The 22,738-nt window shown below is 45.8% G+C and overlaps 1 protein-coding gene across 6 annotated transcripts in view; it reads right to left on the bottom strand.

Annotated features, from left to right (window-relative positions):
• Positions 1-14,683, bottom strand: part of Hipk2 (homeodomain interacting protein kinase 2) — a 192,456-nt gene extending 177,773 nt beyond the window's left edge. For 3 of the 6 annotated variants that reach the window (XM_028889298.2, XM_028889301.2, XM_028889302.2), the window contains exon 1: positions 14,294-14,683. In XM_028889298.2, coding sequence (XP_028745131.1) covers positions 14,294-14,312 — 19 coding nt within the window. In that variant the 5' untranslated portion in view covers positions 14,313-14,683. The remainder of the gene's footprint in view (positions 1-14,293) is intronic. The other 3 variants (XM_037203633.1, XM_028889299.2, XM_037203634.1) reach the window with 1 other exon arrangement.
• Positions 14,684-22,738: the final 8,055 nt, after the last annotated feature.

The raw sequence follows: 22,738 nt of genomic DNA, 5'->3' as shown, positions 1-22,738 counted from the left end.
ACTATGGAAATACAGTATGAACAAATTATTACATAAAATAAGCTTCACTGAAATATAAAGTTAGCAGAAAAAACTCAGATTTTGAAATAATTAACATTATTTTATCTAAAAAAATTCACATTCTATTTATAGAGACTGTGGAAATATCTAGAAAGCATGAGATTTAAAAAGCATGACAGAACCTGTGGCAGCAGGGCGGGAACATGTGTTGTATATGCTTGCTTATTTTCTAATGTTCTACACTGCACAATGTCTTAAAGGAGTTAAATAAAGCTTCAAGATTCCCATAACCTACAAAAACCCACCTGAAAAGTGATTCTCTTCCTGGTTGTACGTAGGATTCTCGGAATAATTTAGAATAATCTCCACATTAGAACATCATTGCTTAGCTCATTCTCTAGCAAATGAAAGATTTCCTTCCTAGATGGTACGATTTCAATAAAAATAAAACATCTACCAGTTGAAGTCTAAGAAGGGTAAGACTGGAGCCAAGTCAATTTTCACAAGGCCTGCTGAAATGCCTCCACAAGCACACTTCACCTCCACTTCCCCACCCGAAAACCTTACCAGTGAAGTCCCCAAGGCTGCCGGGGGAAGGAGACTAGCAGACTCAGGATTCTGTGCTGTGAATTCATCTACTCACCACAACTCACTTGCAACTCCAAAATCAAGACTCAGTGCATTTTCTCTCCTTCCCATGCAAGAGCAGAACAGCAGGGAGGTCATGCTGCTCTTCTATGTGTGCCTAGCTGAAGCTCAGCAGAGTGATGCCCTGACTTCATATCCCGGCTCTTACATCAACAACTGTCCTAAATACCATATACTTGATGCTTTTTTTTGTCTTTTGTGTGTGTGTGTATGTGTGTGTGTGTGTTTTAATTTAGTAATTTTGCTGTTTAAAATGGCTGAGGTTCTAAGCACTGTGCTGAGATGCTCATATGAGCTCCAAGGTAAAAAGAAGCTGTGGTATTCCTTATGAGAAAAAACAAGTATTTGATTTGGGCTCATTTGGGCTTGAGTGATAGGATTGTTGGCTGTGAGTTCAATGTTAGTCAACAGCAAGATGCTCAGGAAATAAAACACTTGTCACTAACCCTGGTAACCTGAGTTCAATCCCTGTAACCCATGTAAAGGTGGAAGATGAGAACCAACTCCTCGAAGTTGTCGTCCTCTGATCTCCACACATGAGCCATGACATGTACATACGCATATATATATATATATATATATATATATATATATATATATATGCATTCCTCCTCCTTGCTCCCTCTTACTTACACACACACACACACACACACACACACACACACATACACATAAAAGTTAAAATTAGGTTGTCTGTAAGCAGAAACATATAAAAAAAATTGTTATACAAATTTATGTAATATCAGAACACATAATATGTACCAACATCCAACATCATTACACCAATGTTACTGATGCCAAGTAATGATCAATTGATGGAAATATGACCAAAAACTCTCAGGAAATTAGCCCTATATTTTCCTTATCAATAATGGCTCACTGTTCACTGATTGGGGTTCACAGAACATAACTACAGCTAAGAATGAGAATGACTACACACTCGGGAAGAAAAAAAAAATCAATAAAAAGTAGTGATGGGTTAACTATGAAGTAAACAAAGGCATGGATGACTCCAGCATTTCTGAAGTAAAGTACTGTGGGGAAACAAAGCATGGAACTAGGCCGGGCGGTGGTGGCACACGCCTTTAATCCCAGCACTCGGGAGGCAGAGCCAGGCAGATCTCTGTGAGTTCAAGGCCAGCCTGGGCTACCAAGTGAGTTCCAGGAAAGGCGCAAAGCTACACAGAGAAGCCCTGTCTCGAAAAACCAAAAAAAAAAAAAAAAAAAAAAAAAAAAAAAAAAAAAAGCATGGAACTGGAGTGTATTTCATGGGGTGACCAAGATTTTTTCTTTAGATGTGTTAAAGCTGAGATGCCTATGAGATCTCTACATAGATAAACTGTTGGCTTCATGACTCCAGAACTCAAAAAAAACCCAAGTGCTGATGGGACTTTGAGAGTCACTGAAGTAATATTCAAAGTCTGGGACTGATGTGTCTGTCACTCAAGGGGAAAGAATTAGAGAGCAGGGTCCAGGTCCTGTGCATCAAGGCACTCCTTTACTTCCGCAATAAATAGGGAGATCATTTACATTTTATCTAGGTAGTTGATTTGTTTAGTTTGAAAACACTTTGAGAAAGGAGTTAATCCAGTGGTATATATCTAAAACATGACTTATGTTCAAATCCCTTGACCTAGTAAACATAATTTGAAGAACAGATCTTAAAATTCAGACAAACTTTAACGTTACAGAGAATTATCCTGAGGAATAATTCATGATGGCAAAGCCAGAAATAATCTTTAACATTTGGGGAATGTTTACTCTGACAATATTAATAATATTTCCTATGATTTCATCTATAGATTCTAATCTTAGAAATTTCAGCCTTTCTAGGGATTTAATAAGTGTCCACTTCTATTTCCTTCAAGCTTAAAACAGCAAAACAATACAAAAAACCAAACTAGATTATTCACTTTCATTTACTACAACACAAGCTGCTTCAGGGCAGAGTTTTATCGTTAGGCACAATGCTGTCCACTGGGCACCTAGAACATGGCATGCTGAGTGTGCTTAGCTGACTTCTGTTGAATCTCATGCTTTAATCACGTAAGATTTCTAAGACTATGTTGTCAAATGATGCAGCTTGTCAATCTGGACCATTCCATTTTCTAATAAGCGTTTCTCTCCTCACTTTGAGGTTCCTTCTCCATCAACACAAGCCTGTAATTCCATCACTTGGAAGTAAAGCAGGAGGACCTTGAGATCTAGGCCAGCCTTTGTTATGCAGAGAGTTTGAGGCCAGTATAGGCTACATAGAGAGAGGCTGTTTCTAACAAAAACAAAGGCATGCTAAATTTGAAGTGAGTGGTATGGTTTGTTTTTGCACTGGGTTAACTATTCCCACTCAGGCCTGACTTCTATGCCCACCACCTTATCTTTCAAGGAAACCAACATAAATCTGCTTCTGCAATTTTAAAATACTCAAGACTTTGGCTGAAACAAAAGTCACTTATATCTGGAGAAGAACCAACATATTTACAAATTCCACTTCATTATTATCTACAAGGGTTGGGAAGTCTCCACTACACAGCCACAACTTGATGATAAAAGGTACCAGTTGGATCTATCTGCTTGGGAATGACCCTATCCTGCACGGTGGGCTGCCTCATCCTCCTATGTTGTCTGTACAGCATACTAATAGTCCAGTCAACCCTGAAGAAATGCCATGGGGATGCAGTGAAGTCTCAAATGCAACAGGCAACCTCACGGGCTTGGTAAGTCTTTTCAAAACACATCTCCTTGCTCAAAGTAGGCTCATGGCTTTGCCTCTCCATACTACAGCCCTCCTCCACACCAGCTACTCCACCCTGCTTTACCATCACCACCTCATCTGGCCTGGGTGATGAAGAACATTTATGTTAGGGAAATTAACAATCTAGCACCAATGGTTTTAGCTTAGTTATTTCTTTCTAAGAAAGATTCTAGATCCTTACTGTGTGTTGTCTGGGCCATTCTAACAATGCTGTGAGAAGGAAGGCAGCCTGCATGTCAAGACACGAGCAGGCTGGTGTCAGGTGGACTCAGGCTTAAACTCTGGCTCTACTATGACTGGTCAGAAGGCTTTGAATACATTATTAAATATTGCTAAGCTTCAATTTCCCCTTCCATAAATGGAGAAAATAACAGAGCTCTTAAATGTTAGCTAATAATAATATGTTACTGTGTGAATGATGACTGCCCAGTCTGTTCCAGGGTTCCAGGGCCAAACTGTACCACTGCAGACTTGCTGGCTGTGGAAGGCCCAGGAAGTAACTCCTGCACTTGCTGACCTGCCAGAGGAGACGGGAAGGTGTGTGAGAGGAAAGAGACAGCCCCTGCACATTCCTGAGCTTCTCCTGGCCACCAAGGCAGCAGGCTGCCAGTTGTGCTAATGTCAGGTCTCTCCCCCAAACATCTAAGAAAGGCTTCATCAAAATAGCTATCTGATTTTAAATGTGAACCAATTCTTCATTAAGAATGCATTTCTCCAAAACAATGACTTTCCACTGGAAATGCAACTGGGGCCTACCACAGACTTTACAAGTTAGAAACTCTAGGGGCAGGATCACATGTTTTAACAAGCCCTCTAGGAGCCTGATGGTCCTCCAAAATAGCACCCCACTCAGATATACTTCAGAGAGTTCCGTGACATCCCTTAGACCCTCCCACCTACTAGGATAACAAGGCACAAACATGCCCAAGATGCAGAGAGTCAGAAGAATAAATAGGTAGGCAGAGGGGCCCTGTGGGTAGATAATAAGCAGTTAAAGTGTAGAGGAGAGATGCCGTCAAGGAAGGGAGGCCCCAGGTGCCAGGGGCCAAAACTTAAACAACAGAGTGGCTATCAGATTTACTAGGTCTTCCATGAGGTTTCCCTGGTGGGAGGAGCAAGCTGACTATTGGAGCAACCTTAGCAAGCCATAGGACATGGGTCAGTTTCATGATTCCTGTGCTTTACAAAGCAACCACAAGTACAACATGGATAGAAGGAGGGAGAGGAGAGAATGAGGAAGAGAACAGGAGGTGATACAATCAACAGCTGTCATTTGTACAAAAAGAAAATATTTCAGATAGTCTTTGTTTCTCAAGTATTGAAACACAAGGTAACTCCCTACTGGCAATGTAGCTCCCTACTTGTCCCCTTTAGGCAAGACTCAGAGAGCCTAGCCACCCCACTCCATGACTGAGAAGTCCCCAGAGTCAAGGTGTGTGACCACCATAGGCTGAGCATCTGCTGTCTCCCACAACCCCAGGGCTTCAGGGCTCCCTGTCCATAGCTCTCAAGCCTTTCCGGAGTCTGTGGGTGTGTACTCATAGACCTGACAGGCATCCTTGGAACACCTCCGGTCCCAAGAGGAGGTAGGCTGGTTGTAGTTTGGACCCACCAACCAGAAAGACACAAGAGTGGGCTCTTGTGATGCCCTCTTGCCCCAGGATCTATGTTAGAGTAAGCCCACATTTAGTCTGTGCTCTCATCAGTGTTAAAGTCCGTGTCCAGAAGTCACTCAGCAGGATGGAAATTCTTCCAAGCCAGGTCAAAACCAACACCAGTGCAAGAGGACTCACAGGATCCCGTGTGAGATCTTGTTGTTCCCAAAAGCAGTGGCAAATCTCAAGTTTGTGGTCCTGTCAAAGGGCAAGAATGACCCAAAACTGAACCTTAGGAAGGCAAAATTGTTTAAAAGCTGCTTAAGGCTGAAAAGTGCTTTGAGGTTCTGTGAAACTAATCATGGTTGTACTGGTCCTTTGCCTGTGATTTTCTGTTGTTAATATGTAGCGCATAGTGACAAGCTGCAAACTTGTTCATGGAAACATAAGGAATGAGTTCCTAACAGAAAACTGAAAATACTAGCGCTGAGGGCACTGTGGCTTTGCTCTCCTAGGGAAAAGAAAAACACACCCTTTAGGTGCTAGCCTCTGTGTAATACTGCAGGCTTCCCGGCACCCCAGAGACCAGAAGTCAGTAGCTCACCCATAGCCTGGGGACAACAGGATGTGGCTCTGATGAATCCTAGGAACCTAGCTAGACACTGGAACTATGCCTAACAGTCCAGTCCAGCGAAGCTGTCCTCAGCAGTCTAGGCTGTTGTGGGCTTCTCTGCACACTGCCATAACTCCACCCCACCCCACCCCTGGCCTCCCTAGGAAGCATCTACAGCCTCTTCATTGATCTGGACTTTAGGATCCTCATGTGTCAGAGATGGAACACTAACTCATGAAGACCCTAACAGGTTGTATGATGGTTCAAGAAGGCCGTGCACAATGTAAGGAACCTACAAAAACAGATTCTTAAAAGAATAGAAAAAATGTTTTGCCCAAGCCAGCTAGTCTCCCTGATCTTAGATCACTGTCAGAGGTACAGGAAGGAAGCAAAATAGAACAAAAACTTCTTGAACTTCTGGGCCACACAGCACTGACAGATACTCTCGCTGAATATACTCCTGGGCAACCCAGATGCCAGCCCCAACTCCAGAGTACTCATGCTTCCTTCCACAGTACCCAGCCCCCTGGCAAGCTCTCCCAAGTTCCCTCCCTCCTCCTATTACGTCCAGGCCACTAAAAATTACCTGGTTCAAGTATCATTTTGATACCAGTCCCCTTCTCCACACCATAAAATGTCTCTTGAATTGGAACCCCTTTTAAACCTTTGACAACTGATCCAAAACACTTACTGTCCTCATCTGCTGGTCTATTTTGTGCTTACCACTCCAGCCAAGCAAAAATTACTTTGCAAATGAATCCCATTATACACTCTGCTCATTCACCTTGTTAAGCCAGCACAAGAGCTTTGGCTGTTTCTGTTGTCTTTATAAAGGACTACTTCATTTACCCAACTTCCCTTGAAATAGGCTGAGCCACGAAATTGATCTACATAAATTAATTTTCCTCTCTACCAGAAACTTAACCCTTTATGTGGTCTTAAATCCTTTTCAGAGTAAGTCATGGTATAATCAAATGAAACTTTATTTTGACCATTTTCCTTTCTGTAATACATTAGAAAGCCTCCCCATCTCAGTAAGCAGAACATAATGAATATCGATTAATCTTTTCCTTATGGTGCAGGTCATACTTAATGAGTAACAGTAATCATTCCAGCCTGTGGCTGCAGATATAAATGATCCATACTGAAGCTGACTGCATGTGTGCATTCTTATATGTCCTTTCACTCTTCCCCTGTCACAGAGTCGCTGAAACTGCCTTCCCATCTCAAGTCCCTGCTATCAGTGTGGACTTGAATGACTGGACACAGGTACATAGAATGTGGAGGCTAAACTCACTGTCTTTCTTCAGAATCCCAGGAATTTGTAACTTCTTTATTTGGCGGGTGTGTGTGTGTGTGTGTGTGTGTGTGTGTGTGTGTGTGTGTGGGGTGTGTGTGTGTGTGTGTGTGTGTGTGTGTGTGTGTGTGTGTGTTTCTCCACAGTTAGCAACAAAACAGTTTTCCAAATCTTTATAATGTGATTTTTATAGGCTGCAGGTACAAAGACCACAAAAAATGGACTTCAATAGATGGATGCCAAAGTTCTACACAGAACTAGCCTGATGGATTTTGACAAACCCTTGGAAAAGTCACTTTATAACTGAAGAATAATTCACAGTTGAATAAGGAAATATTGGTATGGAAGGAAATGCCCAATTTTCACAAATAAGCCTTTTAAATAAAGATGTGCTATGTGACTGTATAGAGATGTGCTTTTTTCCAGCCCACTTTAGGAAGTGCTTCACAGTGATTTCTCACTGCAGATGGACAGAACCACCAGGGAATGACGGTGCCCTTGTTCTATTATGCATTAGATGGCATTCTTTCTGTGACAGAGGTTTTTATAATGTCTACACATTAGCACACAGAAAAGAGTTGATCAGTCTTAATTCTCTTTAAACATGGCACTTAATTGATCAGAATGTACTACAGCAAAAGTAGTTAGGCAAGAATTGTTAAACCAGAATACTACCTAAATCACTACAAATCTGTTTGGTATCATGTTCACAAATAAATGACACCACAAAGCTAATTTTCAGTTGTGAAGTTTTGATAAATTTTTTTTTGTTTGGGGAATAATTTCCTTTGCTTTTTTAAGAGCAAAGTCGTTTATCCGAAAATGACCCAGTGGCAATGAGACTGTCCATTATATCTTTGTTCTTTCTACTGGCTCTAGACTGTCAAGAGGGAGGCTACTCTCTGGAAGCTGGCCTTGTAACCACTCTCATAAACACCTGGCTCACTGACTGGTAAAACAGGTATGGCTTTTGCTGACTCAGAATCCATAAAGAATTTGACAAACTGTCCTTTCTAACCCTGGCGAACTAATATTACACTGAATCATAAAGACACTGCGCACTCTTTTCTTCAGTCGAGAACAGTTCAAGTTAGTGATACTTTATGTGCTCTGCATTCTGTCTGTTCTGCAGCAGATAGTTAAGAAAGACCTTAAGAGCTGGAAATAGCAGGTGAAATTCAAAGAAGTGTGTACAGTCGAGCAGAAGATGGCAGCTTGGCTGTGGGGCAGGCATGGTAGCATATATCTTTAATTCCAGTGCTCTGGAGGCAAAGGCAAGTGGATATCTGAGAATTTTAAGCTAGCCTGGTCTACTTACTGCATTCTAGGCCAGCCAGGGCTATATAGTGAGACCCTACCTAAGAAAAAAAAGAATACTAAAGACCCAAGTGAGTACTAGGGCTGCTGTAAAGTGTTGCTTAGATGACATTAAAAAGAACAGTCAATGCTACAGATGTTTATAAAGTTCCTACTAGAGTTAAGGAACTATACAACTATAAGGGGAGACACAAAGGTTCTTGCCCTCCAGAACTTCCCCAGGAAGTAAGAACCCTAAAGTCCCTTTTCATACTAATTAGAATATTCTTAGAGAATTGTATTCAAATTTGATTACCACTGTTTTTCTTAGTGGAGAAAAACTAGAGCATTTACAACAGAGAAGAGATGTTTCGGGGAAAGGAAGAGTACAGTTATTATCTTCAAGTACATGAAAGGCTTTGGAGAAAAAAATGAAAGCAGACAGGATTTCTAGTAGGCCTGGGGATCTCTGGACCATCAGATTCATGGAATACTAGAACTAGTTAATGAAGGAGTTGCTAATGCTCTTTCTGACCCCAGCTACCACCGAGAGGAAGATTTGAAGTTGGGGATGGGTCCTTGCTAACGGCAAAGGTTGCCTTTCATTCTTAGGGCTGCCTTCCCAGGAACACAGCTGCAGCCCCTCAAAGTCTGTCATTTTTAACGTAGCACCAAAGTGCTGCTATGGAAGGGCCATTCTCTACCTGAAACCATCAGAAGCTTGATGGGAACAGAGACTGGAAAGGTCACAAAAGAGAAGGTGTGTGTGTTGGGGGGGGAGAGGGGTGTCCTTCCTCCGTGGCCATAAGGGGAATAGAAAGAACGCCACCTAATACATGATCAGACAAGGGCATATTCCCTACCCCGACCCATGACTCTGCTGAAGGCAGGGGGGTAGCTATCAAATTCTCAGAGGCTCCTGCTCCAGGGCTCTATATTCCCCTATGTAAGGGTACAGCCAGGCTTTTCCCAGAAAGATCTGCTCCCAGGAAAGAACTGCCGAAAGCTGCTGTGTGACTACTTCATCTATGTCCTGCCAATGAGTACCCACATGACTATCTGGAATACAAGTGAGACAGTGAAGCCAGGAACGAATTCTCCAACAGGCGCACATGGATGGGGCACAACACAGCCTTCAACTCTAAATGTAGAAAACAAAAAGCACCCCAGGAGTGGGTGCACGTGAGAACTGTATCTGCATTGAGGAGGAGACACGATAAAAGTTAAATAGCATCCTATGCAAGAGAGATGCTAATATTCAAGAAATTTCTAAGGAAATCTAATGAGAAGCTTTGAAATTCATACATAATTCTTTTAGTTCAAATAAAGAAAACATTTCAACATAAAAGGGAAGTTGGAGGTCTTCCCTTTATACCATAAGTATGTAAGAACTTTCACACATAAAAATAAAACAAACAAACAAACAACCATTGCATCTGGGTCAGACACACTCTCCAGCGAGTTTGTACACATTTAAATATTTTGACTTTCACTTCCTCTATTCCTGAACTCCCAGAGGTCAGAGGCCAAGTCTTTGTCATTTCTCCAAACACTGAACCTGCCACGAGGGCCCAGGACACAGCCGAGCCTTTGTAAATGTTTGCTCAATGAATGCATGAAAGATGCACCCTGGTCTGCAGAATGAGGGAACAAACAGGGAGTTCAGCACGTAGAGAGTGCAGAACGTACATGAGCCAAATCACAGTCTAAGTCATAATCACCATCACCAACCCCCAAGATTCTCAGTTTCTTTTAAAGAAAAAATAACGATCTTCCTGTACTCTGGGTTTTCAATTTTCTGGGTTTTTTCCCCCCTCCTTCAACAAGGTATTGTCACATGAAATGGAGCTATTATGAGCTTGGGGCTTTCAAGTTCACACTCTATTAGTGGTTACACAAAGTCTGCTAGTATTATTCTGAATCCAGCCTTTGACTGCAACCCCGAGCGGTTGAATCGTCATGCTAAGGCTACCAGAGAGCACTGGCAAAGCATGCATTCAGAGAACAATAAAAAATGCACAAATGTCCTACCCTCTGATCATCACTGTTTTGTTCCATACAAACCTCAAAGGTAGATCCTTAACACTGATCTCTATGGGAGAAAGGAAGGAAGAAAGAAAGGAGCATGAAACATAAAATATGAAGAATGTAAGCAGCTATAATTTGCATAAAGCCCCAATTTTCTTTGGTAAGAAAATTCACGTTTAATGCCTAGTGAGGCAAACCCTGGCATGTGGCTGGGTAAGAGCCTTTCCTCTAAGAACCAGTAAGCAACCATAGGGAATTCCTTACCCAGCCTGCCGCCTTATATAGGAGTGAGTGGGTCTTTGCTAAGGGCAAAGGTTGCCTTTCATTCTTAGGGCTGCCTTCCCAGGAACACAGCTGCAGCCCCTCAAAGTCGTCTTAGTATTTGTTTGCACATTTTTAACGTAGCACCAAAGTGCTGCTATGGAAGAGCCATTCTCTACCTGAAACCATCAGAAGCTTGATGGGAATAGAGACTGGAAAGGTCACAGAGGAGTTTAAAAAAAAAAAAAAAAAGGTTCTTTCTTCCATGGCTATGGGGGGTTTATTGTGGCTGGTTCCTAAACTGGAAAAGGAATAGCAGGAGATTAATAATTGAAATTGAAATGTTGCTATTACTGGTTTTCTCAACTATTTGTAGGTTACACTTTCCCTGGGGTTGTCATACCTATAAGCAACTCAGAAGACAGGGTTTAGCATTTACTGAGAAAATGCAGGACTCTACTGAACACCAGGTTTTAATGGCATCCTCACACAATCCAACACAGGCTGAAAGTCCTGATACCAAGGTCATAATCTAGATCCAAACTCTGGTGTCTCTGATGTGAGTGTCCTGCCCTCCTGTCCAGTGTCAAGAATAAAACCAATGAGTTTTGCTTCACTATTCAAATGTAACAACAAGGAAAACAATAGCTATACTTACTAACTTTAAAAAATATAAAATATAAACACAGGCAAAGATATTATAGACGATACATCATAAAATTCTTTTGAGGGAAGATGATTCAGCTTGGTGACCAGTGTCTTCGGGTCCATGTGATGAGGGATTTCAGCATGCCAGGGTGTACAAGCCTGACTGTGAGAGGTTCCTTGGCTTCCTCCACAAGACAACTCAGGCAAGTGAGACATAGTTAACTTGGAATTCAGGTTCCTCTAATTGGGAACCCATAGTTATGGACCCCTGTGGTTGACCTTTGCACTGCATAATGAAAAGGCCTTGGTAAGCAAGTTGATGGAGAAATATAATCACAAGGCAAATGTTTAACCTTCTAAAGAAAATACCCCCCCCTTTTTTACAAGAAGTTTAACTTGATCACTATCAAGTCACTGAACACTAATGTGCTATTTATAAATATATTCCTTAAGAAAGCCTTAGAAGACTGATTACACTTTGCCACTTATTAATTTATATTATCAAATATGCTTTGTTTCAAAAGCAGCATGCCTATCTAAATTTCTACATTCCAGCCTTCACTCAGTATTCCAGTCACACTCCATTTGAGAAATTCCGGCTAGAAAGTCTCATGTATCATTAGACCTCTGAGAAGAATCATGTGGAACTATTAGGAGGCGAAATCCCTCTTCTTGGAGAAGTCTGCAGGAAAAGCCCTGCTCATTTAAGACACAACACACACACACACACACACACACACACACACACACACACACACACAGAGTCCCTGGGTTCTGGTTGAGATATGATAAAAATCATGTTCACTGAATCCACAGATTGTCACTGCGGGTCAAGGGAGAGGTCACTGTAGTCTTGGACACACACACTGTGAGTGAATGTAGGTCCTCAAAGCGTAGTCCTTGACTATGGAGGTCATTGATCTGTCTCACAGCATGCCTAACAGTCTCTCTCAAAAAGACCAGGCCTGAGCTTTGGGCTAGGTGATTCTAGGCTGGTAGATAAGCAGTGCTGAGCAAGACTAGGAAAATAATTATGAAGATGTACAGAGATGCTCCCATAGAAGAAAAAGCTACAAACAAAAGAACAGTTAAGAGAACCCACAGACAAGATTCAAGAAAACCAGGGTTGAAAGGGTGACAAATTAGGTTGCCTGGGATAAAGGAGGGTTGGAAAATAAAACTGTGAGCTGAGACCCCTGAGATCCACGGTCCTACACTGTAACCCCTTACACACCTGTAATTCTTTACCTGACATAATCACTAAAAGAACAAAGTCATAGGACCAACCATACTAGGCCTTACTTAGCCCCAGGGAGGGTAGCCTACATTTCTCATGGGTTCCAAATGAAATCAGCATGATAAATGCAGTCCCCAAGGTGGCTTTGTACAAAGTTGATAAAATACACCCCAACCCACCTACTCAGGCCCCTGAAGAGGAAAAGCAGCCCTCTATTACAGTTGTGAATTCAATGCCAAGTTCCTTCCAAACTGCTCACCCCGAGTGTCCAGCAGAGGGAGTCTCAAGGAGGTACTTAATAAAGAGAAAACTGTTTCATTTTAACTCTCCAGACAGTGGGAGCTTTGACTGCAGCCCCCTCCCCTAGAACAGATGAACAATGAATGCCCGACATGGGCTCTCCTACGTGTTCACATACCCACTGGCATGTTTCTGTTCTCTGTGGTGGAGTGATCAGAAATTTTGTTTTGTTTTGTGGAACGGTTAAATGGACCTTGTGTTCTTCAGAATCAAAGAGGAAAGCCCCTGGAATAACATTTCTCTGTTGCTTTCTAAACAGCCCCTTTGTTTCTAAGAGACTCTGGAAAAAAATATTTACAGTCCATAGGTTATTTACAGCCTCATTATTCAGAGCCGGACTGGTAACTTTATTCCGTGCAGAAACCTAATTCATTTGGAGCCCTGGAACTAATAACAGATTTTCTTTTCAGATAAGTTTTTTTTTTTTTTTTTTTTTTTTAATCAGCCTCTCCTAACAGAGATAAAACTGTTAATGAGATCCCTGTTTCACTCGGCCCCACAGTTCCCCGGGTTTATAGGATTACAATCTCCCCTCGCCCCTCCTCTTGGTTCCTGGCAAACCCGGTTCCCTCTCATTTGCGATTTCATCCACAGAATATCTGAACAAAACCGAAAGAAAGCCAGATGGACCCACGCTAAAAGTATGTAAAAGGCTGCTATTTCAATGATTTCACGAGAGAAACATTTTCACGATGAAATAACTGAAAAATCGGGCACACTTGGGTTGAAAAAGCCCCCGTACTACAAGTACACAAAAACACATAAAAGTGTAAAAACTTAGTTGATTCGGGTTTGATTTTTTTCGCTGCAAGCTGACGGAACTGACTGAAGAGAACCGAAAAGAGTGTGCGAGGCAGCTGTATGGCCTTACCTTTTCTTTCTTATGAAGACAGTCAAATGGGGAAATCAGCCAACGCCAGGTGAAGGTGCACAGCACAGATCTACCCAGGCCGAGCCAGAAAACCTTCTTTCGCGCCCCCACCCCACCCCAGCCAAACTACATTCTCCCTTCCACACGCTAATTGCGGGGAGATTTTGAGCCCATTTCATTGTTCTGCCTGGGTCTGAAATGGACTTTTCATCTCTACCCTCTCTCACCGCTGGGCCCCTTACAATCGGATTCCACAGCCACCACCACCACCACCACCACCACCACCACCCCCCAAAAAAATCGGAGGCTCGGAAAGAATAAAGGAGTGTGGGGTGGGAGTGGAGATGTTTGGAAAAGGGAGCAGAGAGGACGGACAAGTAGAAAGGAGATCCTTCAAAGGTAATGGGGGAGGATCGCATCACCTTCATTTATCACAAATAAACAGAAAGCAGTCACGGATCCGTCTTTCCCACACGCCGCCCCCATTTCTTTTCTTTGGGCAGCAGCCCACCCGGCACACACCCCCCAAGCCGCCTTCTCTGCCCTGGAAATAAGATCCTGCTCCAGGCCGGCTCCGGTCCCGTCTGGGCCCGGGATGGGGGGCATCGGGGAGGGTCACGAGCCCCCCGCGGCCAGGGCCCAGGGCTGCGGCCGGGGGCTGCCGGGCGAGGGGCCGCGGGCAGAACAAAGCTGCGGGGGCCGCGGCCGGCCGAGCGAGCAGGGGATCGCGGGCCGGACGCCCCTTACCTTCGTACACGGGGGCCATCGGAGCCGGGGTGTCCGCGGTTCATGGCAACGGAGAAGGGAACGCGGCGCGCGAGCTCGGTCCCCTCAGCCTCAGTGGGAATCTGCCATCTTGAGCCTGTGTCTCCGCTCTCGGCTCAGCCCAGGCCGCCAGCGCCCGCATCACCGCCTCACTTGGCCGGCGCCGGGGGAGGGGGCCGGGCGGGCGCGTCGCCGCCACCGCCGCCGCCGCCGCCGTGGCCGCGGCCCGGGCCCTGCGCGGGGGGCTCGGCCGGCCCGGGGCGGCTAAGGCGCCGAGACCGAGGGCCGGGCGGGTCCGCGAGGGCGGGAGCCGGGGCGGGCTGCGGCGGCCAGGGCCCGGGCCGGAGCTCAGCTCCGCATGGCTGTGAGGCGGGGGCGCCGGCAAAAGTTGCCCGTGAGGAGCAGGGGGAGGGGGCGGGGGCGGGGCGGCGCGGCCGGGCGCGAGCGGGCAGGCGGGCAAGCGCGAGCGAACGAGCCGGGAAGAGCCCCAGGGAGTCCGCGCGCAATCGAGCGCCGATGGCACGGATGCGAGGCGGGGGAAGGCCGAGCCGAAGGACAGAGCCGGGCGTCGGCGGGGGCCCGAGCGCGGCCCGAGGGGAGCCGAGCGGTCGTGCGAGCCGGGCCGGGGCGAGAGCGCCGTGCGCTGGCCCGCAGCCGCCGACCGGAGGCTCGGCGGTGGAGGCGGCCACAACTTTGTGTGTGCGTGCCTGGGAGTGCGCGCGTGGGTGTGCGCGCGCCGGCCGGCCGGGGAGCGCGATCCGCGGCCGCCGCCGCCGCCGCCGCTTCCAGCGGTCCCGCTGCCGGGCAAAGTGTCTTCGTCCCGGCGCGTGCGGGCTCGGTGCTCGCCGACGCGCCAGGGGAATGAATGGAGGGAATGGGCGCGTAGTCCTCCCCGGAGGATGCCCGGGGAGCTCCCCGAACGCCCGGGAAAAGGCAGCGTCAGGATGGACGCCTGACCCCCGCCGTTCGTAGAGCCCTCTTCTCCACCATCCGGGTGGGAGGGTCCCACCTAGCGGTTCCAGGGTTTTGCTTTTCTCGGCGCGCTCCGATCCGAGCGAAACGTTCTTTAAACTCTCCCAGCCTGCCTGGTTTGCCTCTCCAGCTCGCTCCTGACACAGGACGCCCTGCCATTGCCTCCAACTTAAGAAAACTTGTTGAGTCCCGACACATGAATACATCATTAAAACAAATGTAGTGGGTGGCAACATGCTTTTGAAAATCCAACAAAATATTATAAGAATCCAACAAAAAAATATTAGCTCGTTGCCCTTAGGAAGGTCAAGTGTTGTCTCATAAACCCTTTGTTTTCACGAATAAATACTGGACACCTGGTGTAAATTGTATTATTTTCTACTTGTGAATCATAGGTCAAAACAGTTTAAAAGCTATCTTGAGGAGTGAGGATGTAAAAAGACGGCCTCTAGCTCTATAAAACTTTCTTTAAAAACAAGCCCATTCTTTTGTTTTTAAGCCCATTATATTCTCACTATCCTTCCCGCCTCTGTATCCCATGCTCATCATCCTTCCAGAATAAAAGACAAGCTAGTTCCTGCACACACTTAGCTTGTTTTGTTACTGGAAAAATAATTTCCTCTTCATGTTAGGATGGTCCTTGACGGCCATCTTCTCTGCCTCAATATTTAACACTACATAAACAAGGGATTCCCTTAGCCTAATGCCCTTTACATTTGTAAACTCCTAAACTACCATTGGTAAGGGGAACCTCAGAGATCATCTGGGCCTGCCATGCAGTTGGAGAAAAGAAACCCACAATCCACAAAGCACTGAACCTTAACCTTAGATCTCTAGGTTCCCGTGCTGATCTTTCTTCATAGCCCTCATTCAGCCCCGTCTGTCTCCTTGTAATCCTTCGCTGGTCTCCCTAGCTTTGTTCATGGCCAGTTGTCCTAAGCACCGCTGCCCTCTCATAGTACATGGTTCTGGCCACCCCATGCTCCCGCTTACATCTTAGGAAGACTCAGCCCCATGTAGTGCTAAGTTTCTTGTTTGTTGGCTTTTAGTCAAGACAGGCAGGTTCCAACTCACCTCTCCTAGGACGTGATTTCAGCAAATCGTGGCTTCTCCAGCCAGACTGGTTTACCTGTGCTCCTCTGCCAGCCTTGCTCATCTATGCCTTTGCCCAAAATTTCACTTTCTCGCCAGTGGTGCCTTCTCTCTTTAAATAATTTCTACCTGCGGCTTGGCTCATTCGCTCCGTAAAACAACCCAAATACCATGTGAAAAGGACAAGACCGAGTTCAAATCCCCACTTCTCCCATTTGGCAGGTGTGTGAACTTGGTCTCATGGTCTGACCTCACCGAGCCCTGGTTTCTACATCTTGATTGTAACAGGAATAGTAGTAGTAATGTTATGCTTCCCTGCGCCCATCAGTCTCTACCCCGCCTTCGCCACATAGATACACATTGCTCATTGCTTTCTCTGCCTCTTTCCCCGCTGTCCAACAGAGCTTTCTCCAGTGTTGGGGGCTCCATCCACAAGATGAACACATGATGGAATGCAGCTAGTGTGACTGGGGAACTAAATCCTGATTTTAATAGACACATGTGGCTAGTGGCTACCATCCTGGGGAGTGCATTTCTGTCTGTAAGCTCAGTGAAGGCAGAAGCCACACAGGTCTCGTTTATCATCTTATCCCTAGGCAGTGAGTGACAGTGACAACTTATTTCATCCTCACCTCTGTCAGCACAACACTTAGGACTTGATTTTTTTTCTTTTTAAAGATAGTTCATATAGTTCTCGCCACAGCTTCTGAGGTTAGATTCAAGAGAATTTGTTTAAAGTGCCGATGCATAGTAGGGGTTCAATAAGAGGTAGTTATTACTATTCCGAACACCTCCCTGTAACCAGCCCCACTGATTTTTATTGTTCCTCTCCCTGGGCTGGCTCTCCTTTTGTGTAAATATTCTGTCCCACACTTGTACTGGCAGCTCCTTGGAGCAAGCTCCCTAGCATGCTTTCTGGGCTAGCCCTTACCTCAGCACTTGTTCCTGACTAATAATGGCCTCTAACTCGAGCTGAGCTGCTGGTGAGCAGCAGATAATCTGGGTAGTCTTATTCTTTGGAATGCCTCCAACACACACACACACACACACACACACACACACACACACACACTAAAATGAAAGTGGCTTGTATTAGCTGAAAACATGTTAATGTTCCTTCTCATGGGAATGCAAGCATAGTGAGCAAAGAAATAGAGTCTCACAAAAGAGGAGCATGAGGGAGCCATATTGGCAAGACACCCACCTTCTTTTTAGGCCACTGTGACCATAGCTGTCCCTATGGCTGCAAAACTTGAGTTAAAAAAATTCAGTCCAGCTAGTATTCTTGGTATCAAATAGATTTAAAAAAAAAAAAAAAAAAACTGCGATTGAAATGAACTTCAGCTTTTCTTTTACACACTGCCAGGCTGAGGAGAGCTAATTATCTCCTTTCCCTGTAGTGACTGCCGTCAAGTAGGCACCAGGCATAAGCTAACTGCAAAGTGTCACTGTGGGAAGGCATGAGGGCAGGAGGGGATGGTCTGAGATGATGGCCTGGGGCGCGCCCGTGTCCGGTGGGAAGAGGATAAAGGACTGCCTGTAGGTCAGAGGGCAGAGGACGGGTGGACAGCCAAGCGGGGAGGACACCAACCCCACAGAGCAAAGAGCATTTGGACCCGATGGGTGGCAGTGCTGCTGTCCCCAAGAGCACCCACGAGAGGAGACTCCATAAGCACCTTAGTGCTCTGTGTTCTGAGCAGTGTATAACTATTAACTCATTCAAAAAATCAGACTTTTGATAACTCATAGAATTCCAGGTGGCCAAAATGCAAAGCAACCTCAAAATTTTTAGAAGAGGGGAAAAAAAAGGCAAGAAAACTATCAAGGAGTTGGCAATCACCTGTGCCAAATACAACTTCTTTTTTAAAAGCACTATTTTATTTTATGCATATGGGCATTTTCCTTGTGTGTATGTGTGTACACTTCATCCATGCCTGAGACCTGAGGATGTCAGAAGAAGGGGTCTGTATTGGCTAGTGTAATGTCAGCTCGACACAAGATACAGTCATCAGGGAGGAGGGAACCTCAATTGAGAAGATAAGATCAGGCTGTAAGCGAGCCTGTCGGGCATTTTCTTAATTAGTGATCGACAGGGAAGGGCCCAGATCATTGTGGGTGGTGCCATCCTGGGGCAGGTGGTTCTGGGTTCTGCAAGAAAGCAGGCTGAGCAAGCGATGGGGAGCAAACCAGTGAGCAGCACCCCTCCATGGCCTCTGCCTCAGCTCCTGCTTCCAGGTTCCTGCCCTCTTTGATTTCCTGTCCTCACTGCTTTTGGTGATCTGTTGCATGGAACTGAGTGAATAAACCCTTTTCCCCCCAAGTTGCCTTTGGTCATGATGTTTCATAATAGTAATAGTAACCCTAACTAAGGCAGGGTCAGGTCCCTAGAACTGGAGTTACAGATGATTGTGAGCCACCATGTGGATGCTGGGAACTGAACCTGGGTCCTCTGCAAGAACAGCATGTGTTCTTAACCACTGAGCTATTTCTCCAGCCCCCAGCTACCACTTCTTAATTCACCTTTCTACAAATTGGAATGAGCCCTAACTCTCTCCAGAACTAGTAAATGTAAATAAGCATTGGCCTCATTCCATCGTCCTTTTGTTTACATGGTAAGTAACAAGGGATATTGCTGTATTTGTGCCTACAGTTGTGAAAACACACACCACAGTATCTTCAAGGCACCAGGTAGGGATAGTGGTCTTTAGGCTGCATATTTTAGGAGTGTGGGTCTTGTTACCTCCACCTCAGGTGTTTGGAGCAGGATGTCTGTATAAGTTACATCTTATTTTGACTTGGTGTTATGATTCTTTTCCTGACAGCTTCTCATTTCTGAATCTGAGCCTGTGGTCTGTCTATTAGAAATGCGTCTAGAGGAAGCAGGTCACACTCTCAAGTTCTCTCTCCCCAAATCACCTCTGTGAGCAAGGGAGATGGCGTCTTTGGCAAAGTGCTTGCCTTGCAAGCATAGGACCCGAGTTAGATCCCTGGGACCCACAAGTAAAAAGAAGATGGTTGTGGTGACGCTCATTTGTAATCCAGGCAGGTGGATACCTGGGGCTCGCTGGCCAACAAACTAGTCTACTTGGTGCATCCCAGTCAGTAACAAGAGAACTCTCTCAGAAAGCAAGCAAAGATGGAAAGAAGGGGAGGGGAGGGAGGGAGGGAAGAAAAATGAAGGTAAGGCAAGGTAGAAACTTCTGGAGAGTGACACCGAGGTTGTCCTCTAATGTCTGTACACACATGTGGCCAACACTCCCACAAAGACACACAATTCACACCTCTCTTTTTGTCTTGTTTGTCTCTATTTTCTTTCTGACCTTGTGCCTGTCTCTTTTTCTTTTTATCTTTTCACAAATTCTTTATGTCATCGACTTCTCTTCCTCTTTTGATTCTGTTTCTTAGCAAATCATAATATAGCCAATTTTGTTTTTACTATTGTTTTATTAGTTTTTCCTCAGTTATTCTTTTTTTATTTTTATTTTATGTACATTGGTGTTTTGCCTGCACGTATGTCTGTGAAGGTGCCAGATCCCCTGGAACTGGAATTACAGCTAGTTGTGAGCTGCCTTGTGAGTGCTGGGTATTGAACCCTGGCCCTCTGGAAGTCAGTCCTCTTTTTTTTTTGTTTGTTTGTTTTTTGTTTTGTTTTTTCAAGACAGGGTTTCTCTGTGTAGCTTTGCGCCTTTCCTGGAACTCACTTGGTAGCCCAGGCTGGCCTTGAACTCACAGAGATCCGCTTGGCTCTGCCTCCCGAGTGCTGGGATTAAAGGCGTGCGCCACCACTGCCCGGCGCAGTCAGTCCTTTTAACCACTGAGCCACCTCTCTAGCCCCCTTCTCAGTTATTCTTAAGAAATTCATTCGTATTTCCACTTTCAACTTTTGCTTGGTTTCAATGATCTTTTTGTAAGAGGGTGGTATTTAATAATGACAGTTCAGTGGCAAATATCACACCCACGGAGGATTTTGAAAGAGCAGATAGTGCATTCAAATGAGGAATGATAGCAACTATAACTTTAAGGGCAAAGGGTAGACCAGACCGGAGACTTGGCAGGGCAAAGGGGACGTGTCTGTAAAACAGACATGCACACGGCCTTGGAGGACTTGCATGGACAAGGCCAGGATGACAGAGAAAAAAATCATTCATTTTCTGCTTCTGTTATAGAAGGAAAACAACCGGACACCTTGGCAGGGTGGGGTAAGTCAAGACGAGGTCCAAAGAGCACTCAGCTGAAGGGGGTCAGGGAGAAGAAAATTTCCGAATGTAATCCACCAAAGCATGAGAGAGAAGCGGCCAGGGAGGTGCAGAGAAAGCAGGGTAGTGTGCTTTGTGGAGGTGGCAGGAATGGCAGGCTGGGGTGATTGTTCCTGAGAAGCAGTTCTGAGAGGTAACCAGGTCCTGCAGAGGACTTCCTGTGATGATGGGAAGGCAGGCAGGAGCTCCTTGACTGCATGCAGCTCAGGCTGAACTTGAGCAAACGAGGCAGAGAGGACACACAGAGAAGTTTGGAAGGGCAGAGCAAGAGGAAGGGCGAAGGCAAGCGCTTTACAGGGCCAGCAGGTCCTGTTGCATCAAGCCAGCCTGGCCCAGGGATGACTCCGAAGGCCTGAGCATCGCTGGGTATCATGTGTGTATTGTAAGTTCCCCCGGGGGACATGAGCCTGCCCTGGGAGGCAGGCCCTGGAGGGGTTGGCCCTCATGGCAGAGGACTGCTGGACTGACACTGACCTGAAGTTGTTTGTGACCTCTGAGATGCCAACCCCAGTGTCTTCCTCAGCTCCTCCCCTGCTGGGTCTCTTAGGCAAACATCAGTTAGACGCTGTTATTCCTCTCCAGTCACTCCCCTCTCTCTGCAAACTGTTTCAAATTTCCCTTCGACTTTCCTGGTCATTTTCTTCTTCCTTTCTCTCTCCCTCCTTCCCGCTCCCACCCACTCTTCTTTCCTCTTGAGAAATTCAGTTCATCAGCTGTCCTGTGACTGCTTATTGTGTGCTAAATTCTATAGCAAGATCTGGGAGTATGAAAGCCATGGCCCTGGCTTTTGAGGGGCTGAAGTTCAAAGCAAAACCATCATCGAAAGAACATAATACAATACAATACGATGAGCAGTGTCATGACTTGGGTGCCTGTGGTCTAAGGGTAGCATGGGGGATGGATGAACCGGAAGGAGTGTGTTTGGGGCAGGGGTGATGGCACAGGTATGATCAGCCTGGGAATTCTGGCAAAGGACAGCAACAAAGAGAAGTCTGTGCAACCAGGATCTGCACAAAATGAGAATACTGCCAGAGGCTGTGGTGGATGAGCACACCGGGGAGACTAGGCCAAACCGAGGAACCTGTACTTAATCCGATATGCACCAGGTGTGGGGAGAAAATGAGTTGGATTCTGAACATGCTGAGTTCAAGGATTCTGAGATATTCAGACAGGGGTGCTCAGCTGCAGGTGGGTGTTAGAGCCTGGCATTCAGCCAAGAGATTTTTAATGGTGATGGGCTGTTTTGAGTCATACATGTATAATATGCTGCTAATCCACGGGGGGAGGGGTGTGTGTGAGATCACACAGGGAGGTTCTGTGGTTGTGTTTCTCAAAGTGTGGCCCTTAAGCCACCTGCATCCAAATTCCACAGGAGACAGCTAGAGACGCAGGATCTAGACCAAGCACCTAACCGCCTGACTCGGGGATTCAGGGGTGGTGTCTGGATTAGCATTTATTCCCTCTGGGATAGATTTACTTAGTGATCTTCTGTAACCACATGGTCTGAGGGGTGGCAAGGAAGGCTGCTTCCCCTTCTCACCCTTGATGGTCTATAGCTATCTAAGCTCTCCCTGCTGTGTTTGCTCTCTTGACAAGCTCTGGCCTATGCCTTTTAGGCTGATCTTGGCATTGATGGCATGTTCCTAGATCTGGTCCCACATTTCCAACAGCCTTCTAGAAACCTCTACCAAATGGAGCTCACCTGCTTTTCTCAGAGAACCACCCCCCTCCTGTGCTTTCCACTGCAAATCCATACTAATGCTCACTATTCTCTTCTTAAGACCCCTCCCCATAGTTCACATTCCTCTCTCCCTTGGCTACCAGTGTCCGGTCAGCCCCACTTAACCAGACACCCCGCCTCCAGTCTTTTTCCTTGAATGCACGTAACTTGTTGATAAAATTGTCTTCCTGCAGGCACACCATTGCTCAGAGCTGTTGAGTCACCACTGCCTGGCCTACACAGTGAACCTTAATCACCTTGACCAGGTCCTTGGATCTCATTATCATCTGCCCCAAACAAACCTTCCAAGCTCACTCCCCACTCTCACCCCACCTGCATGCTGAGGAGTGGCTTCACCCCTTCGTCCCTGGACTCACCCTCCCGTCT

The sequence above is a fragment of the Peromyscus leucopus genome, chromosome 3 (genome assembly GCF_004664715.2).
Source record: "Peromyscus leucopus breed LL Stock chromosome 3, UCI_PerLeu_2.1, whole genome shotgun sequence".
In the NCBI taxonomy this organism is placed as follows: Eukaryota; Metazoa; Chordata; class Mammalia; order Rodentia; family Cricetidae; genus Peromyscus; species Peromyscus leucopus.
Note: the sequence above shows the minus strand (reverse complement) of the source record. Positions and strands in the feature narration are given on the sequence as shown.